We start from the raw sequence: 18,973 nt of genomic DNA on the forward strand, positions 1-18,973 counted from the left end.
TGTAATAAGATGATATAATGTGACAAAGTGTTGCAACATCCACAAGAAAATCATAATGCTATACTAGACTGAAACATCCTAAATATTCCAAACAGGTCAACTTTATTAATTAGTTAAAATCAGCAGTGTGTTTTGTTCTGCAATGATTCCAATACGAAATTATAAAGGGGCCAACGAAGCCAATAAATAAGGAAATGAATTACAAATACTTAAGCACAAGTCTCATGAAAATACAGCCTATGACAATACTATGTAAATAATGTCGGTGCAAATACTACCTATGAAAATACTGTCTATGTAAATAGTGATTATATAAATACTGTCTATATATAAATATTGCCTCTGCCTATGTAAATACTGTCTACATAAATACTATGTAAATACTTCCTAGGAAAATAATTCTACGTAAATACTTCCAAGGAAAATACTGTCTACGTAAATACTTCCAAGGAAAATACTGTCTACATAAATAGTGTAGAAAAATACTGCATATGTAAATACTGTATATGTACATACTGCCTATAAAATATTGTGTAAATACTGCCTATGTAAATTCTCTCTGTGTAAACACTGTCTATAAAATATTGCGTATGAAAAACTATTTAAATACTATGTAAATAGTGCCACTGCCCATAAAAATACTGTGTAAATGCTGTGCAAGTAATACTATGTAAAGACTATTAAAATACCGCCTATGAAAATATTGTCTACGTACACTCTATGTAGTTACTGTCACTGTATATGTAAATATTGCCTATGAAAATACTATCTTTGTAGTACACTATGTAAATACTGCCTATTTCAATATTGTTTATGTAAAACATGCCCACTGTCTGTGTAAACACCATGTAAATACTGCCACTATCTATGTGTGTGTGTGATTTGAATTTTTAACGTAGCTTTAAAAATTTTTCAGTCATGTTGCTACGATGTCTGCAGTGTGACAGTTTATAGTGATGTCTAGCACTGGGGCATCATGCCACAGACATGTAGCATGATGTCCTACCCAGTCACATTATCCTGACACTAGGCCGACCAGTCCTAACACTAGGCTCTTCTTAATGCTGAACGCCAAGCAAGGCAGCTGTTAGTACCATTTTTGTAAATCTTTGGTATGACTCGGCTGGGGATCGAACCCATGCCCTTCCACTTCCGAGGTGGACACTCTAAACACTAGGCCACCGGAGGGGTCCCACTATCTATCTAAATATTACTATGTAAATACTGTCTATGTAAATACTAAGTTAATAATGTCTATTAAAACTGTCTATGCAAATGCTGCCTTTGGAAATACTGTCCATGTACATCAGCATTCTTCACCAGATGCATGTTGATTTTTATAAGGAACAGATTTTTCAAAATGATGTACTTCTTTCAATGATACATAATTGCAAAAAGCTATGCTGTTATTCTTTATTTTCAAAACATGAATAGAAACATTCACATACATCAGACAGAACCATTTCACTAATCTCATTAAGACCAATTATTGCTATTTTACATGTATACTTTAAAATCTATTTATTTTATTTCTAGGTGATTTGGGCAAGTAAGAGTACACTGCCATATTAAACACCAGGCCCATGTTTACCAGTAATTTATATAGAGAACTTAGAAAACTTAAATGTACGAGTTCATTGGCATAGTACACACCAGTCCCATGTTTAACACTCCTTTGTATAGATTACTTAGAAAACTTAAATGTACAAGTACATTGGCAGATTAAACACCAGGCGCATGTTTAACACTCCTCTCTAAAGAAAACTTAAATGTTTGTGCTGAAAACACTTCTTTCAGCCATAATAACCTTGACCTTTCAACTGTCAACAACAAACTCGATAGGCTTCTATTTAATTCAAAGTGTTATATCAAAGTTCACTCCAGCTTTATAACATAGAACTAATTTTACCATGCAGTAATACGTTTTTATTTCAATAACAGTGAGACCACTCTGGTGGCCTAGTAGTAAGAGCGTCCGCCACGGATGCGGGAGATCGTAGGTTCGATTCCTGACCGAGTCATACCAAAGACTTACAAAAATGGTACTAACAGCTGCCTCGCCTGGTGGTCAGCATGAACCGGTTAGTGTTAGGACTGGTCGGCCTGGTGTCAGGATAATGTGACTGGGTGGGACATCATGCTACATGCCTGCAGCATGATGCCCCAGTGCTAGACATTACTATAAACTGCCACACTGCAGACATCGTAGCGATATGACTGAAAAATTGTTAAAGCTACGTTAAAAATCAAAATCACACACAACACACTCAATCACAGTGACCTTGACCTTTGGCAATTTGATCCCACAATTGACAGGGGCCTTTCTCATCCCAAGGGCAAGCCATCCAAAATGTTTGGTAACTGGAGTTGGTGGAAATCCTGATTAATTGTGCATAAGCCATTTTTTTCTTTTTTCAGGCATTGACCATGACCACTGACTATCTGATCTTTCCTCATCCCATGTGCAAGCCATATACAAAGTTTTCTAGCTATAGATGGCGGAAAAATTAAGCTACTGTGGATGGATGGACAGACAGCAATATATAGATTAACAACAGTACTATGAACATCATGTTATAAACCTGTCTCCTGTTAAAGGGTCATCAATGTAGGTACAATCGAAGCAATGTTATATTACAGGAACAAAAATGGCAAAAGATAGAAGAATGGATAACAACGTAAAATTAAAAGTTTTGCCTTTTGAAAGTATTCAAATGTGAGAAGAATTTTCCTGTTAGCATTACCTTGGCACCAGAAGCTTTTAGTGTCATGATTGACTGTTCCAAGGGAAGCCATCGGGCAGGTTTTTCCTCTCCCCAATGGGGCTGTTGTGATGCCAGTTCAAAAATTCTTCGTTTCAACTCTTCTAGCATCGGATCAGTATGGGTGTTATCAATGGCAAAATCATCCATCAGGTGGCGTATGGTTGGCTTGTCTTTCAAAATGTAGCGGAGTTCCTTAAAGTACTTATCTATGATTTCTCTTTTAGATTTCTGCAAATAAAATTAATTAGACTGTAGTGGTTTTACGTGCAGTTTTGTTGGTTTTGTAAACAACATGACATTCTAAATCCAGCATATCAAAACCAAAAACAATGTCTAATATGGGAATCATATTTTGATTTGCTGGAATACATCAATACATTAAAATCAGTAGCAGCCTGCCAAATCTAACAAGGCTTTCTCAGAGAGGCAGTCGATATTCTTCCTTAAGTCAGACCATATACCAGTAGAGTGCTAATCTGTCCAGTGATATTGTCCAGTTGGACATTTAGAAAGGTCAGAAGTGTAATCAGAGATTGAGGCAGTGATAATACACATTATATTCAACTAAAAAGCTTGTCAACTACATACACCCTCACTGCCTCCAGTACTGTTTCAAAAACGGGGGGTTCCAAAACCCTATGTAGCTCAATGATGTCTTGCTATCTCTCAACTTACTGTAATCCTTAGCTTCTTTTTAACTTACACATGGTGACATTTCCCATATCAAAATACATAATTTGATCAACACATAATTTTCAGGTAAAATAACTATAATCCTTCCAGCATTTTCCCAATAATTCAGAATATTTCATTGTATTCTGTGCAATTTAAACTCTTTAAGAGACCTTTTGTCCCTGTTGTTTTGAACATGTATCATTTCTAGGGTGCAGTGTTTAGAAAATAATATAAGAAACAGCTTCATCATGCAGACATTTTACATGCAAAATTGTTTGCAGTAGAAAGCGATTTATATACTCTTTTAAAGTTAGTCTGGTTCCATGACCAACTCTGTTGATTACAAACACAGACAACCAAGTTTCCAGATTTCACCATATTAACAGTATTTCTGTAATTTTAGTTATTATCAATCATTACCAATCTCTGCTGTTTACGTCCTTGTACCCTGGCATTCTCTATATCAACCATTACTAACCACTGTTGTGTACTTCATTACAACCTGGCATTATGTTTATCATTACTACTAACTACTTCCTTGGAACCTGGGATTATATATATCAATCATTTTGTTTACTTCATTGTAACTTGGCATTCTGTTTATCAATCATTACTACTAACCACTGCTGTTTAGTTCATTGTAACCTGGCATTATGTTCATCAATCATTATCATACACTGCTGTTTACTTTTTTGTAATTTAGCATTCTGTTTATCAATCACTACTACTAACCACTGCTGTTTACTTCCTTTAAACCTGGCATTCTGTTTATCAATCATTACTAATAACCACTGCTGTTTACTTCCTTTTAACCTGGCATTCTGTTTATCAATCATTACCATCCACTGCTGCTTACTTCATTTTAACCTGGCATTATGTTTACTAGTCATTACCATACACTGCTGTTTGATTGTAGCTTGGCATTATGTGTGTTAATCATTGCCATCCAGTGCTATTTACTTCCAGTCGACTTGGCATTCTGTGTATCAATAATTACTAGCCAATGTTGCTTACTTCCATATGACTTGCCATTCTGTGTATCAGTCATTACCATCCAGTGTTGCTTACTTCCATCTGACATGGCATTCTGTGTATCAGTCATTAATAACCACTGTTGTTTACTTCCATTCAACTTGGCATTCTGTATATCAGTCATTACCTTCCAATGTTGCTTACTTCCATTTGACTTGGCATTCTGTGTATCAATAATTACTAACCAGTTGTTTACTTCCTTGTAACCTGGCATCATATTCATCAACGATTCTATCTTATACCTCTGTCAGACTACATGCATTTATTTACCTGTACCACATACATATTTTCAAGTACTTGCTCTTATCTCTTTTTCAGTCTATCAACACTATATTTATCACTCCAATATTAAAACCACCTTTCTATAAAAAAAACATCACATATCAATCACTGCAATATTTCATTATTCGCACTTTCTCTTAATTATTTTCATTTTAAAAATTAATAATGCTAAATGGGGGCTACGTGTGGCCGAGTGGTCTAAAGCACTCACTGTTACGGATCATTGCCATCTCACCTCTGCATGCCTGGGTTCGAGTCTCAGGTTTGGCCAATGTGGGTATGTGAGAAAACATGCCAGTAGCTTCTTCTGGGTCAGTGGTTCTTTCCGGCATTTTCCCAGGTTCTTCGCCACCATTTGTACTGGCCACCATGTATAGCCTATCTTATGCTAAAAAATGGTATTAAATGCTTGAACAACAATAACAACAATAATAATGCTAAGTGATGTATTTCTACAAGTAATACATACATTTATGCTCAGTTTCATTTTGATTAGCTATTTCTCTTCTAAAATGGCTGAAACAATAATGATGGATTTGTGTCTCGAGTACCCAGCGATGAGAAACCGTTTGTACTACTTACACACAAGTCTATCACAATCATTCCTTGAAAACAAGCAATTTCTATGGCACACGTCTAGAACATTCATTCTTAGAAAACAGGCAAGTCCTGTGGCAATGTTTAAAGAGTCTGGGACCATGAACCTGAAAATTCTTCATGGATGTTAACATTGTCCAATGAGATGCATATAACAATAAGACCTTAAACAGACTCGACAAGATGAAAAACCTGCTTCAAAACTCTGGTCAGAACATATATAATACTGGTCTTGGTTGCAGTCAATTAAATAAATTAACTTTCAATAAATTTAGTTATACTCTTTATTTCCGTATCAAATATGGAATAAAGGATTATATGTACAATAGGCAGAGTTTTTATACCATCTTCAAGTCAATCTTCATTTCCGTATCAAATATGGAATAAAGAGACAAATACGCAACAGACAAAATTTGTATACCAACTTCAAGTCATTCTTCATTTCTGTATCAAATATGGAATAAACTATACAATAGACAGAGTCTGTACACCAACTTCAAGTCAGTCTTTAAGTAAAACCTAATATACCTCTGAAAGCTTATCGACATGTGTGCCAACCAGAACCACATGGGGAATGCTGGCTTCAGGTGATGGTGCACATGTGTGTATGGAGTTCATCCAAATCTCAACCAGGTCTGAAGAGAGAACAAAAATACTTAAAGGTCACTGGCAATATATATTGTACAAATGTGTGATATTATTATAGTCATAAAGAACGCATTTGTATGCACACCATAGCAATGTTTAATTATACTTCAAAATCCGCATTTTTAAATGAAAAATGTATTTGGCAATCTCTGTTAACAATCGGTAGTTTCAGAATGCAAAAAAACATATAAGACATCCATTTATTCCTTCTATTCAACCTAGCCATTCAAGCGTTTAATTTCCCCATGTAAATGTCTTTGTGATATATCTTATGATTGTGCTTTTGTACTGCAAATATGGTGTATTGTGGTGCATATGGATGTAACCAAAAGAGCGATGATGGGACAAAAGGTTTTTTTTTCTTTCTGAAAGACCCTGTTTATCAGAAAAAAGTGGACTGAAGCTGTGGGATCGAATATGGTGAGGCATTTTTAGGACAGTTGTTTTTACACACTCCTTCGGTGATTAAATCCATAAGTGTAGAAATGAAATTGAATTTGTTAGAGACAGCAGTGCCTACAAGTTTCCCAGAGGCTGTCAAATTTAAGAAAAAATCCCTTCCGTCATCCGAGAAGATTGGACCTCCTAAATCCCATAGAAAGCTCTATGGTGCATATGAGAAGAGGGACATAAAGAGCGTGAGTAAAATATATCAAATAATGATTACATACAGTAATGTTACTCCAGCTGTAAATTATTATTGTTTAAAATAATCATAATACTTTTTGAATGTGCAAAGTGTAGACTTTAATCAAACTCTACTTAGCATTATTATAATTAAATATTTCAAATTTGGAGTTGTTTTGTACTTGTATAACACCTGAAAGGATTCTTATGCCTTTTTAAAACTTGTGCCAACATGCAAGTTCTAAATTTGCAGAACAGCTCCTTAGAGCTACTGTTGTGTGGATTTGATAAGTACCGACTTCAAGAAAAACTATCTAACTTTATGATTCAAAATCCCCATTCCCTCTCTTTCTCACTCATGGCTAAAAGTGTTATATTTACCATGAACTTTACACTGTTTCATCCCCTCCATATCAAGGAAACACTTGTCATTTACTATAAGATCTGTGATCTGTCTATTGAGATCAATGACCAGGAGGTACAATGCACGCCTCGACAGAAATGTTTGATGAGTAGTATAGAAGGCATACTGCCCTGCAAAATCCCATATTGAAAATGCCGCATATTTTATTGTATCTTTCTCTAGTTTTTCAGCATTTTCATTGATCAATTGGATGATTTCTATCACTGCATCCTTCTTTTCTTTTTTGCTGGACTCTACTTCACTCTTTGTAACAATAACAGTGCTCGTTTCTTGGTCTGAATGTGCCATACCATGTCCACCATCCATCTTGATAGCAGACACTTTGGCTGGCTGCGAGTAGGTCATTTGATCTTCTTGGTCTGACCTTGAACAAGATGCTGCTTCACTCATGTGAGTGTTATCTGCTTCAGGAGTTGTCTCCCTTTCATCTGGTCCAGATAATAGCTTCATCAACCGTTGAAGTCTGGACAGCTGATCAGAATCTTGAAAAGGAAAAAATACTTATATGTGTGTGTGTGTATGTGTGTGTATTAATGGCTATAAATAAACAGAATTCCCATGTCAATCATGTCATTTATATGGGTCTGTATACTAAATACTATATCTAATATATTTGGACACATAAGGTACTTTAGTAAGTTGATCATATATAAATGTCCAAACATTCATCTTTATATATCAATTTGCCTCAGCTGATGTTTTAATTTACCCTACCCCCACTGCCACCCATGAAAATTTAATTTATAAATGTAGTTTATATAATGTCCACATGCTTTCTGTAGTCAGTGACCAGACTTTCCAAACCAAAAATAATGGTCTCCCACTGATTTAGGCAGTCAGTGGGGTTGGTTGGGTGCTTAATGCCATTCTCAGCAGAAGATTATGGCTAAATATGGTAGCCAGTACAACTGATGGAGGAAGAACCCACAAAAATCCTGTGAGAACCACTGACCCATTGGAAGATACTGACAGCTTTCTCACATACCCAAGTTGGCTGAGCCTGCGAATCAAACCCACCAAGAGAGAGGTGAGTCATCTGTTTTATTGAAAACTATCAATCAGTAGTGAAATCAACGTTTTGAGCTGTCAATCAGTAGTTATTTAGTGTTTTGTCAAGGTGCACAAAATACATGAAGATAAGTGATTATTTTAAGAGTTGGTGACGATTTAATTTAAACTTCAGAGGATAGATTAAAGTAAACAGACACAGAAATCTTGCCAGGAAATAAATCTAGGACAGAATAAACACACTGTATACAAACAGTTTATGACTGAATAATGCACATGATAAAATCTATTGATAATGTAATTAGAATAAGCATTATGATGACGTTTGATGTATAGTATTTGTTTAAAACCAAATCTTTGAAATGTAAATCTGTTTTGTATGTCTATATATATATATGTGTGTGTATGTGTGTGTTTGAGAGAGAGATACATGTTTCAGAAGTTCGACAACAGGAGTTAACAACACGACCAATCAGAAGTTAGGCTGTCAAGCCAATAATACAATTTATCTTCTGACATACAAGATCTGTGTCATTCAATATGTTGCCAAAATCATTGATTTCAGAAAGCAAATGAATAATCATAAAAGCCACAACAAAATCAATGCTAAAGTCGTCAACCACTACAGCATGAATGGACATTCTGTCGAGTCACTCGAGATGTTACTGACTGACTCTAACTGAGGATGGACAGACACAGATTGCACATATTTATAAGGAATGACTCTTTATACTACAATTGCAAACTTATGGGAAATTTAGCCAAAATGAAAAAATCTAACCTTCCTGTTGCAGCTGTGTCAAAATTACAGATAGTCAATAGTTTTAATGCAAAATTTGCACTGATATCAACCAAGTAATTTACATTTTTATGATTTTATGGTCTTTATTATTTATTATTATTATTATTATTATAATTATTATTATTATTATTATTTTCTCTATTATTATTATTATTATTATTATTATTATTATTATTATAGTTTTGTCAACTATCCTGATATACAATTATTTTAAGATCTTTCCTTCAAAACCTCTTTGGATGACTCTACCAGGATATAACTTCTGGAGTCGATCTCGCACCATGCTTTGTCTTGTCCTTTGTTCACAACTTAGAATTAGGTCAAAACATACAGGCAGGTTTGTGTTTGTGATAGGCACAAGACTCTGCTCGTCTATTATTTGATTATATATATATATATATATATATATATATATATATATATATATATATATATATATATATATATATATATATAGACATATAAATCAAATGTGCCTAAGTTTTCATTTCAGCTCTCTCTTCTAACACCCTATCACTGGTAATTGACGCATTCTTTCCTGATTACTTGGTGCCCATTGCCCGGCACAAAATAGAGGATTTTTAATTGATGCATTAGTGACTAATTACTCTGTGTCCATTGCCGGAAGCAAGATACCAGATGACCTGTAACTGATGCATTAGCGACTCATTACTCTTTGCCCATTGCCTAGCGAATACCAGGTTACCTTTAATTTATGTATTAGTGACTCGTTACTCTGTGTCCATAACCTAGTGCATACCAAAGGATTGGTAATAGACACATTGGTGACTCATTAATCTGTGCCCATTGTTTGGTGCATGATACCAGGCGAACGATCGGTGGCCAGTGTTTACATAACAACAACCTGATGGGCGAGTCTCTATTCAGGAAACTCGAGTCTGAGATTCCCTCAATCAAATAGGTCTACTTGAGTGAGAAGATCCTGCATCAGGAAGTTGGGACAGGTCTACCTGGGTGAGAAGGCCCTGCATTACGAAGGTGGGGCAGTTCTACCTGAAAAGGCCCGCCATCGGGAAGGTGGGACAGGTCTACCTGAGTGAGAAAATCCTGCATTCTAAGCTGATCGATAAGCGTAACCCTGTAGGAAATTGTCATAGGGTCAGGGGACAATACATTCACATCCCCTCATTATAAAGTCTGGAGCAATTCTAATATTCCCTAACTATAGGCTCTGGGGACAATACAGTCACATCCACTCACCATAGGGTCAGTGGAGGAATTGTCTCAAAAGGACCTCAGTCATATACTGAGGTATCCTATTTGCACACTAGAGGTGAAATCGTGCATCATTACTCAAAATGACCTCAATCGTGTCCCAAGTTTAAAAAGTTATATTTGTACACTAGAAAGGGAATTATTCATCATTATTCATGCACATTCAGGCTGGGAGAATCAAACAACTTATATATCAAGGATAATGATGGATTACCTTCATGCTGTACTATCCATTCCCCAGTTTCCAGAGAGATTTTGCAACAATGTTTATATACATCGATTCCCTCTGTGCTTTTACTCTCAGATATACAAACTGGCTTTTCAAGGAGACGCTTGGTTAATGTTGTCTTTCCAACTCCAAACTGACCAACAACCATAAGTCGTATGTTGTAAATTTTCTCCATTCCATCGCGCAAAGCCTTTTTGTACAGCTGAAGGGATTTATCATCCATACGAAGGATCTCTACAGGAATGACTGGGCCTGAAATCAGCCAATGTAAAAATATATTCAAGACAGATTTTATGACCAGCATTCATCAAAGGAAAACACTAATACAGTGGTCCCCCTCATGAACAGCCTCCCTGACCAGCAGCCACCAACTCTTTGCAGCCAGAATCCTTGGCACTGATGAGTTTGAGTTCAAAAATACCCCACAAGAAAGGGCACCCCGTCTAACGCGACCAGTGGCCAACATATGGATGCACAAATGTAAAATTTACACCTCACAAGCAGATACATTTTGTAATTATTATGCATCCAGAACCAATATTTGAATACAGTAAGATAAGTAATCCAATTATCTTTTCCTATGTCTGTTTCCGGATGGTAGGTTTTTGTTACTGAAAGAAGTGTTGGCTAAAGTACATGTACTGCTAAGATTATTATTAGTATATCATTAACGCTGTCATTTGCAGGAAATGGGGTCAGCTATGTTTTGATACAGCCTTGGCCTTCACATAGCAGTTTTGTTTTTGTTTCCTTAATTGCCAATTACAACCAGACATAATTGTCAAGACCATAACATGGTTAGAGAGAAAGATAGAAATGGGGTCAGCAATGTTTTGATAGAGCTTTGGGTTTCACACAGCGGTTTTTCTATTGTTGTTTTTAATTGACGATTATGACTGGACATAATTGTCAAGATCATAACATGGTCAGATAGAAATGGAGTAGAGCTTTGGGCTTCACACAGCGGATTCTTTGTGGTTTAAATTGATGATTACAACCGACGTAACTGTCAAGATCATAACATGGTCTGATAGGCTAAAAATAGATTTTGTGAATTAACACAGATAAACACAGAGAAACAATTAACCTGGAACAAAACAGGGTACCAGACAAAGACCGAAAAATCATGTGGCAGTACATGTATCACTTCCTTTATAACAAGGTTTTTCATTTACGAAAGTTTCATCTGCAAAATTAAACTGCAATACTGTACAATTAGCAACATAGGAATATATGATTACAAAACTTTAACATGTCATCACATAAATGAAGAAACAATACTATAGAAGGAAAAGTAAAACTTATTTGACTTGATGACAATAGGGTGAGTTCACTTGCCAAAAGATTTTATCTCGGCAAGATTCAAATGATCAAAATCATAAAAGATAAGGAGTATATTCTGTAGCAGTGGGAGAACAGAACTATTATGTTATCTTGAAATAACTCTGTTTTTAAGACAAGAAAAACATTTTAATAATTAATGCTACTGTTAAATGAAGATACTAACCCATTTTATAAGGCCACTTTTCAGGTACAGAAGGGGTGGCCGTATAAGAGGGGGACCACTGTATTTAAACAGGAAATTATCATACATGTGAAGGCTTATCACTTGGCAAAATTTACAAAATAAAAAAATAAAATAAAAATCAGATGCCCATATTTGGTGAGAATGAAGGTTATTATCATTCTTTTGTAATGATAAATGATGATTTCTTCTTTTATGCAGGTCTTAACAGTATGCACTAACTTGGAGGCAAGTTAGGCCATAGATTCAAACTGTATACAGTGTACATCTAGTTTGCATTACAATAATATGTGGGTAAATTTCAGGAGGATAAAGCTAACACTGATATTGTCCCAAACAATGTCCCCATCATGTAAATTTACATACCATGAGTTAGCTCCCTTTTCTTTATGTTGGAATCTTTTCACTTAGAAGATGCATTATGTCTCCCACTATTGTGATGCTGAAGTTATACTACACTGTAGAGTTTCACAAGTGCTCATTTTCTGACATACTGTCTGCAATTGGTTCAATCTTTGCAGCCTTATTTTACATCTCTTGCAATTTAATATTAAAATATCTAAGTGATACTTTAAAGTAGTTCTAAGTTAGGATTTTTCAGTACTACTTAACTGCAGCCCATGAACAATGTTTATGTGCCTACAGTAAATATCAACAAGTTTTAGCTAAGTGTTTTTGTACCAGCACATTTGAGGGAAACCCCTTTTTGAAACTACAGGCCTGATTGTGGTTTTGTACTTCTATGACTTTAATGCCATTTTTCACAATATATCTAGTACAGAAATTAAGAACCACAGACCCGCATAAAGCTTAATTGGCAAGCTTTTTTACATGCTCGCATTGGCCAAGCTGAGACTCGAACCCACACAGTTCATAGAAGTCAGTGATCTGTAAAGGCAAACACTCCTCAACCCAAAGCACAGTACATGCTTGAAGGCAAATGAAATTTAATCCCATCAGGTGGTTGATATTTGATATACTGCCATAATCTGCTACTGAAAGTAACAGGGTTGGATTCTCCACTCTCCAAAATGGAGGCTGTGGATTTCATTCAGCATTTTCATGAGTTTGGATGATCAGAATTATGACTGCATAAGTTAAATATTAGGCTCTGATGTCAATATAGGCAATACTGTTTTAAAATTTAAATAACTTTGACAATTTTGTGTCAGTAGTAAAAATGATATCCATATATTAAGAAGCTGAGAAATGTCTGCTATGGTTGATCACAAGGTTTTAGTGACTTGAAGTGAGTTCTCCCATGATTTCAAAGCATATTCAAAACATTCTTCTGTGAGAAATAATTTTCTAAAACATATTTCGATATATGATCAAGAGGTTTGTTAAAACTGATGACATTGAAATTTCAATACACATTTTCTATGGGAAGTTTTTCCGAAAAAAATGTTAATGCATTCCCGCTTATATAACAATGTTATTATTTGGACCCCAAGCATTGCATTATAACAAGTTTTACCCGTTATATTGAAATTAGCATGCACTACACTGAGTCATTAGGTAGTGGGTGTTCTACTGACATCACACTGCATTACATGACTCTGGCATATGTATATCAACAATCTATACAGTAATATATACTATGAGGTAAAGGGTTAACTCAGGAGCATTGAAATCATCTCTCTAGATTTCTTGCAATAACAAGACTTTAAAATCAGCCACTGTGGCAAACTAACTGGGCATAAGATTTGCAAAATTTTCATTTAAGATCAAGTTGACATCATGATCAGCTGGAAAACTCAATGCGCATGTGAACAGCTGTTCAGGAGTTGTGTTGATAACAAGATTTTAAAAATGGCTGCCATGATGGTTATACTGGTTGTCAAATAAGCTCCATTTTCATTTGGGACTAGCATTTTAAAGCCTTGTGGTGAAAAGCCCATTTTAATATGACCATCTATTAGAAGAAGCAATAACAAGATCTTCAAAGAAGCCACCATCGAGGTGAAGCAGTAATACAATCTGCAAAATAGCAACCATGGTAACCATACTGAATATCAGTTTGGCACTATTTTAGGTCTAACCAGAAAGCACATTAAAAGAGGATTAGTATAGAAGCAGCTGCGACAACTGACCCAGTTTAGAATCTGTGCTCATTCTCTGTGAACTAAAACTGGGCATTACTTAAAACCTGTTATACCAAGTGATGTTAGATATTGTCCTTTTGTGCAAACAGTCTAAAGAAAACATTTCTGCCATTGTCATCCGTATGAAAATGAAAGAAATTATTTTATCATAATTTAGAGCATGTTTGATATGAAATCCATAATGACATAGTTAATTAAGCATGTTTGATTATTCATTATGTACATAAAATTTCTGTAAAAATGCAAACTTGAATCGGGGCTAAATACCGTATAACACATGTATAGGCCAATAATTTAGGAAAACCAATAATGCCTAGCTGAAAGTGAGGAGGTCAGCTTATCCACGGGCCAAGGTCTAACCATGAAAGTTTTTAAGATTTGAGGGTGGGGTGGTGACTACCGTAATGGCTGTAAACCTTGGGACTAAAAAAATATTATTTTCCATGTCCTAAGATGTATATGCATTACAAGCAAAAAAATACATTCTGGAAGTCGCAACACTTAATAGACTGTTATAAGCTACTATAATTGACTTTCTTATTATTTTGCATGTGCATACTTTCTGATTTCTCCAACACAAAATTAAATAAAACGTAAATAAAGACTTCATAATTCACTGGCCGGTTTGAGTTTACCTGGGAGACAAGGATGTAGTATTATAATGTTCAGTACTTACACAGTACAAATCGTGTGTGACTTTAATCCTTGTTTATTCCCAAAAAAATATATGCAGATTTTGTTTTATTCATTGTTAGACTAAATCGCATTCTTCCAGGTAACACTTCAGCTAGTTTAATGGCTGTTTTATTTATGTTGATTCATGTGCTCACGAGTTTCAATGATATAAGCAATGCAACAAACTGAGGAAATCTTTATGAAAAGGCTCACATGTTCAATGGTGCAAGGCACATAATCAGCATAACTGTTACGTGTTCATGAAAGAATGGTAATAATAAGGCTGAAATTCCGAATATAAATCAAGTGAGATCATCATCAATATATTTTACTTTTGTGTTTCGAACAATATCATAATTTTCCACACAACAAAAAGCTAGATGTTTTGGCGTATCCTTTGTTTATAATTTGGATTTGTCTTTTATTTTCTGAAAACAAAACAGGCCAATTAATCTGTAAAACCCTAAAAATGGCGTGGGTTAAGAAGGAATTTTGACAGGCTACTATACCAGTACTTTGTTATGCAAATGCCTCTCACTCCATAATATATGCACGCTTACTGTAGTTTTGTGTGTGTGTGTGTGTGTGTGTGTGTGTGTGTGTGTGTGTGTGTGCATGATTTAGATTTTTAATGTAGCTTTAAAAAAACTTCAGTCATATCGCTACGATGTCTGCAGTGTGACAGTTTGTAGTGATGTCTAGCACTGGGGCATCATGCCGCAGACATGTAGCACGATGTCCCACCCAGTCACATTATCCTGACACCAGGCCGTCCAGTTCTAACACTAACCTCTTAATGCTGAATGCCAAGCGAAGCCGCTGTTAGTACCCTTTTTGTACGTTTTTGGTATGACTCGGCCGGGGATCGAATCTGCAACCTCCCACATCCGAGGTGGACGCTCTAACCACTAGATCACTGGAGCGATACCGTAGTTTTGTAAAATCAGGTGTAAAGTTGCTTACATTAAAAGCAAACTACAATTCAGCTTGTACGGTGTTAACATAATTGTTGAATGCATTATTTAGGGTACAAGGGAAAGTTTTTATGCACAAATTTAATGTTCTACATACCTGCCTAATATAAAAATTCATAAAAATTAAAATACATGAGTGAGGTCAAAGAGGTCCCTATTTTTGGATAGGTATAACAAAGTAAAACATAATAGTATCTTTCACTTCACCTGACAAGTCAGTGGAAATTCATATAATACAAAGTTGATCCACCCACCCCCACATTTATATATGCATTTTTCATGGCTGAAGGCCATTTCTGAGAACACATGATGCCCACAGTGCAAACACAAGCCCTATCCCCGTGTGATAATCTTGAACAACATTTGCATACTTAATAGCTTGATGGAATTCAAAATAGTTTTCATCCACACAAACTTTGAGATATTCTACTTGCCTTGAACCAACGTGTCCACTGCTATCAATGGCTAGCTCTGCTTCCTAGCATACTATTCATATTTCACTGGCTACATACTGTACAGCGAATACATGAGGTGAACATGCCTCACATCAATTTCAAAATGAACACAAGCCAGAAAGACCAGTTCACAAATATATTAGTATCTTTAATTATTACACAATAATAACTCAGAAAGTCACACCGCAACCATAAGTTAAGAAATTTGCCACCCTGAGCCAATTTACAAAACTATCCCCTGACAGCTGAAACTTCATCATTGTATTTTGGAGATATCATTAAAGTTAGTGCAGATTTGCCCATGGTTCAAATCCAAGGGATGTACTTCATTCAGCAAAATGTACTTCATTCAGCACTTATTCAAACCTACAATGTACATGCGGTGGCGCCATTATATAAATTCACTCACTAGCCTAATTGTAAGCGTTGAATCAAACCCTATTTTTGTTCCTTGTTGTCATACTGGGATCAAATTTAAATGAGTTAGGCATTTGTCACGTCTGCTAAGCCCCAGCTATAAAGTCATGTATAAGCTATAATCTACCTGTCTTGTGAATATTACCACGGCCATGTGTTTGATGTCTAAAGATTGCTGCGGGGTTAGTGTTGAACTCTTATGCAAGGTTACCATGACCAGCCAAGGACCGGAAACTTAAGCTGACAAAGGCAACTGATTTATCCACTTAACATAGTTTTGCTTTTATAACACCTATATGTTAAAGGTTAGTTCCAGGATCAAAGGAAGTCCACAGGGTGAATGGGGCATATTCTTATCCATCCCCACCTTGACAGACAGTGAGATGGACATTGTCCGCTAAGTTTGATTGGATCGGTTCACAGTGATATCCAATCGGAATTGAGATAGAGAACATAATTACAATGCAGACCCGAATGACATAATCCGAACTCAAAATATAAAATTAATATTCACCTGGAAGGACTGCAGATCAATAGAGTTTACTCTGAGAAGGAAGCCACTCATAGTTTGGTGGCATAACTTAGAGGTAGATTGTAAGGAAAGAAAAACGTTCAAATAGGAACCATTTTAGGGGAAAGAGAACTTCTGGTTTCATTGGGTCCCAGGTCTTCAAGAGTTGGAGACAGAATTGAGAATGTAGCAGAGACAGTCAAAGTTAACATAAGAGTAGTCGTGGGAAAGAAAGTGGAGGAAGAGGAGAAGGAGTCTGGAGAAAGTGGAGGAGGAAGAGAAGGAGTCAAAAGAAAGTCGAGGAGCAGGAGGAGATGGAATTTGGAGAAAGGTCAGAGAGGAAGAGGAGAAGGAATTGTGAGAAATAAGAGTGAAAGGATACAACAGATGAGTAGAAATACAAGGACAGGTGGAAATCAATCTCACACTGCTAATCAAGTGATTAGTAGTGCAATTGGAAATTTTAGTCATTCGATTATTGAATTGTTATAAAATTTTTATTCATTCAATTTCAACCTTTCTTGTATATTTAACCATCTAACCATCAGCATTACTGACTGAAGGCTCGGAGTTTTACATCTATCTTTCACTAAATTTAACTTCCACCAAAATAGTGCCTTTGTAGGACTTCTATAATAGTTTAAATAAAATATTAGGAGCACCCCACCGCAACCACGTACTTCATCAGTTTTTACAATTTCAAGGCAAAATAAAAATGTGATTACTTGTGTACTGTGATAAAAATTATACTGCGAAAACTATAATGCATAAACAAACAATAATGGAGTCAAAAGGGAGAGGTAGTATTACAGCAACCCTTAAATTAATGTTATCCAATCAAGTTACATACAAACCCGAATAAGGTAAAAAGAATAAGAAAACACAAAATTAAACATTGTTTTTTTACTTCTTAAACAAATTTATTCCATTTCCATGTAATAAGCATACATGCCAACTGTGAGAGAGGTATATGTGTAATTTTTGCTAACGTAATATAAGTTTGCCTAATTAAATGCATTTAGAAATTAGAGGATGCATCTTGTGATGCTGTCTTGTAATTATGGGTCAGCTTTTACTGTTTATATCTATTCTGTTGGGGGGTATGCTTTTATGCAATGGGCTTATACACGAGTACATATCGTAGATTGCTAGCAACTCTGAGAGAATTCTGTTCATTAGAATAAACAAGTTTTGTTACCATATATGTTCAAATAATGAAAGTTCAGTTTAAGTATCTATATGTAGGAATTGTACAGGATGGATGCAGGAGTGAGAGAACATGCAAATTTTCAATATTAACAATCTGCTTTAGATAATTACTGTGTTTTTTTAATCAAACTAGAATATCAAATACTGAAATGATGGATGTCAATATTACAAATTGCTGAATTCCCAGGTTAAATTTCATATGACTGTCATATGCAACAAACAATATTTTTGTACAGCAGTAATGTCACAGGAATGTACCTAATATAAGCAAACCTGTATAATTCATTACAGCCTAAATCCATTGAGTCCTGTATGTGTGCCTGTAATAACGCTGTATAGTTACCATTACCTTGTTTGTCATCTTCAGAGTCCTCAGGGACTGGTACAGATGGAGGCATTTCTACGTCTACACTTGACTGTGTTTGGTCAGACTAGAAGACAAAGGGAAGAAATCATTGGTAAACCATGGCAAAACATAATGTACAAAAGAACAATGGTCTGTGATACAATCCTGCAGTCGGCATCAAAAATTTCAATTTTGCTCATATAACTGACTTGAGGTACAGACATTTATGAGGAACACAAGCAACATTACTCTTTTATAACTGACAAAATCATTCCATGACATTTTTCTCTGCATATTTCAAGACTGGATTACCGGTAAATTAAACTGGCTCATTTGCAGTGAAAACTGACATAGTTCTGTAATTGCAAATCAGTTCACCCATTGCCTTTCCTGTATGCACGAACCTTTCTATCCCTCAACCATCCACACAT

General features: G+C 35.6%; 1 protein-coding gene across 1 annotated transcript in view; it reads right to left on the reverse strand.

Moving 5' to 3' along the window:
- Positions 1-18,619, reverse strand: part of LOC149807434 (uncharacterized) — a 69,351-nt gene extending 50,732 nt beyond the window's left edge. The window contains exons 1-5 of the mRNA XM_089955461.1: positions 18,546-18,619; positions 10,311-10,577; positions 7,008-7,532; positions 5,880-5,986; positions 2,745-2,993 (exon numbers count right to left, since the gene is read on the reverse strand). Coding sequence (XP_089811587.1) covers positions 2,745-2,993; positions 5,880-5,986; positions 7,008-7,532; positions 10,311-10,577; positions 18,546-18,594 — 1,197 coding nt within the window. The 5' untranslated portion in view covers positions 18,595-18,619. The remainder of the gene's footprint in view (positions 1-2,744; positions 2,994-5,879; positions 5,987-7,007; positions 7,533-10,310; positions 10,578-18,545) is intronic.
- Positions 18,620-18,973: the final 354 nt, after the last annotated feature.

Source organism: Sinohyriopsis cumingii, chromosome 1, assembly GCF_028554795.1.
Source record: "Sinohyriopsis cumingii isolate HCF-2022 chromosome 1, ASM2855479v2, whole genome shotgun sequence".
Classification (NCBI taxonomy): Eukaryota; Metazoa; Mollusca; class Bivalvia; order Unionida; family Unionidae; genus Sinohyriopsis; species Sinohyriopsis cumingii.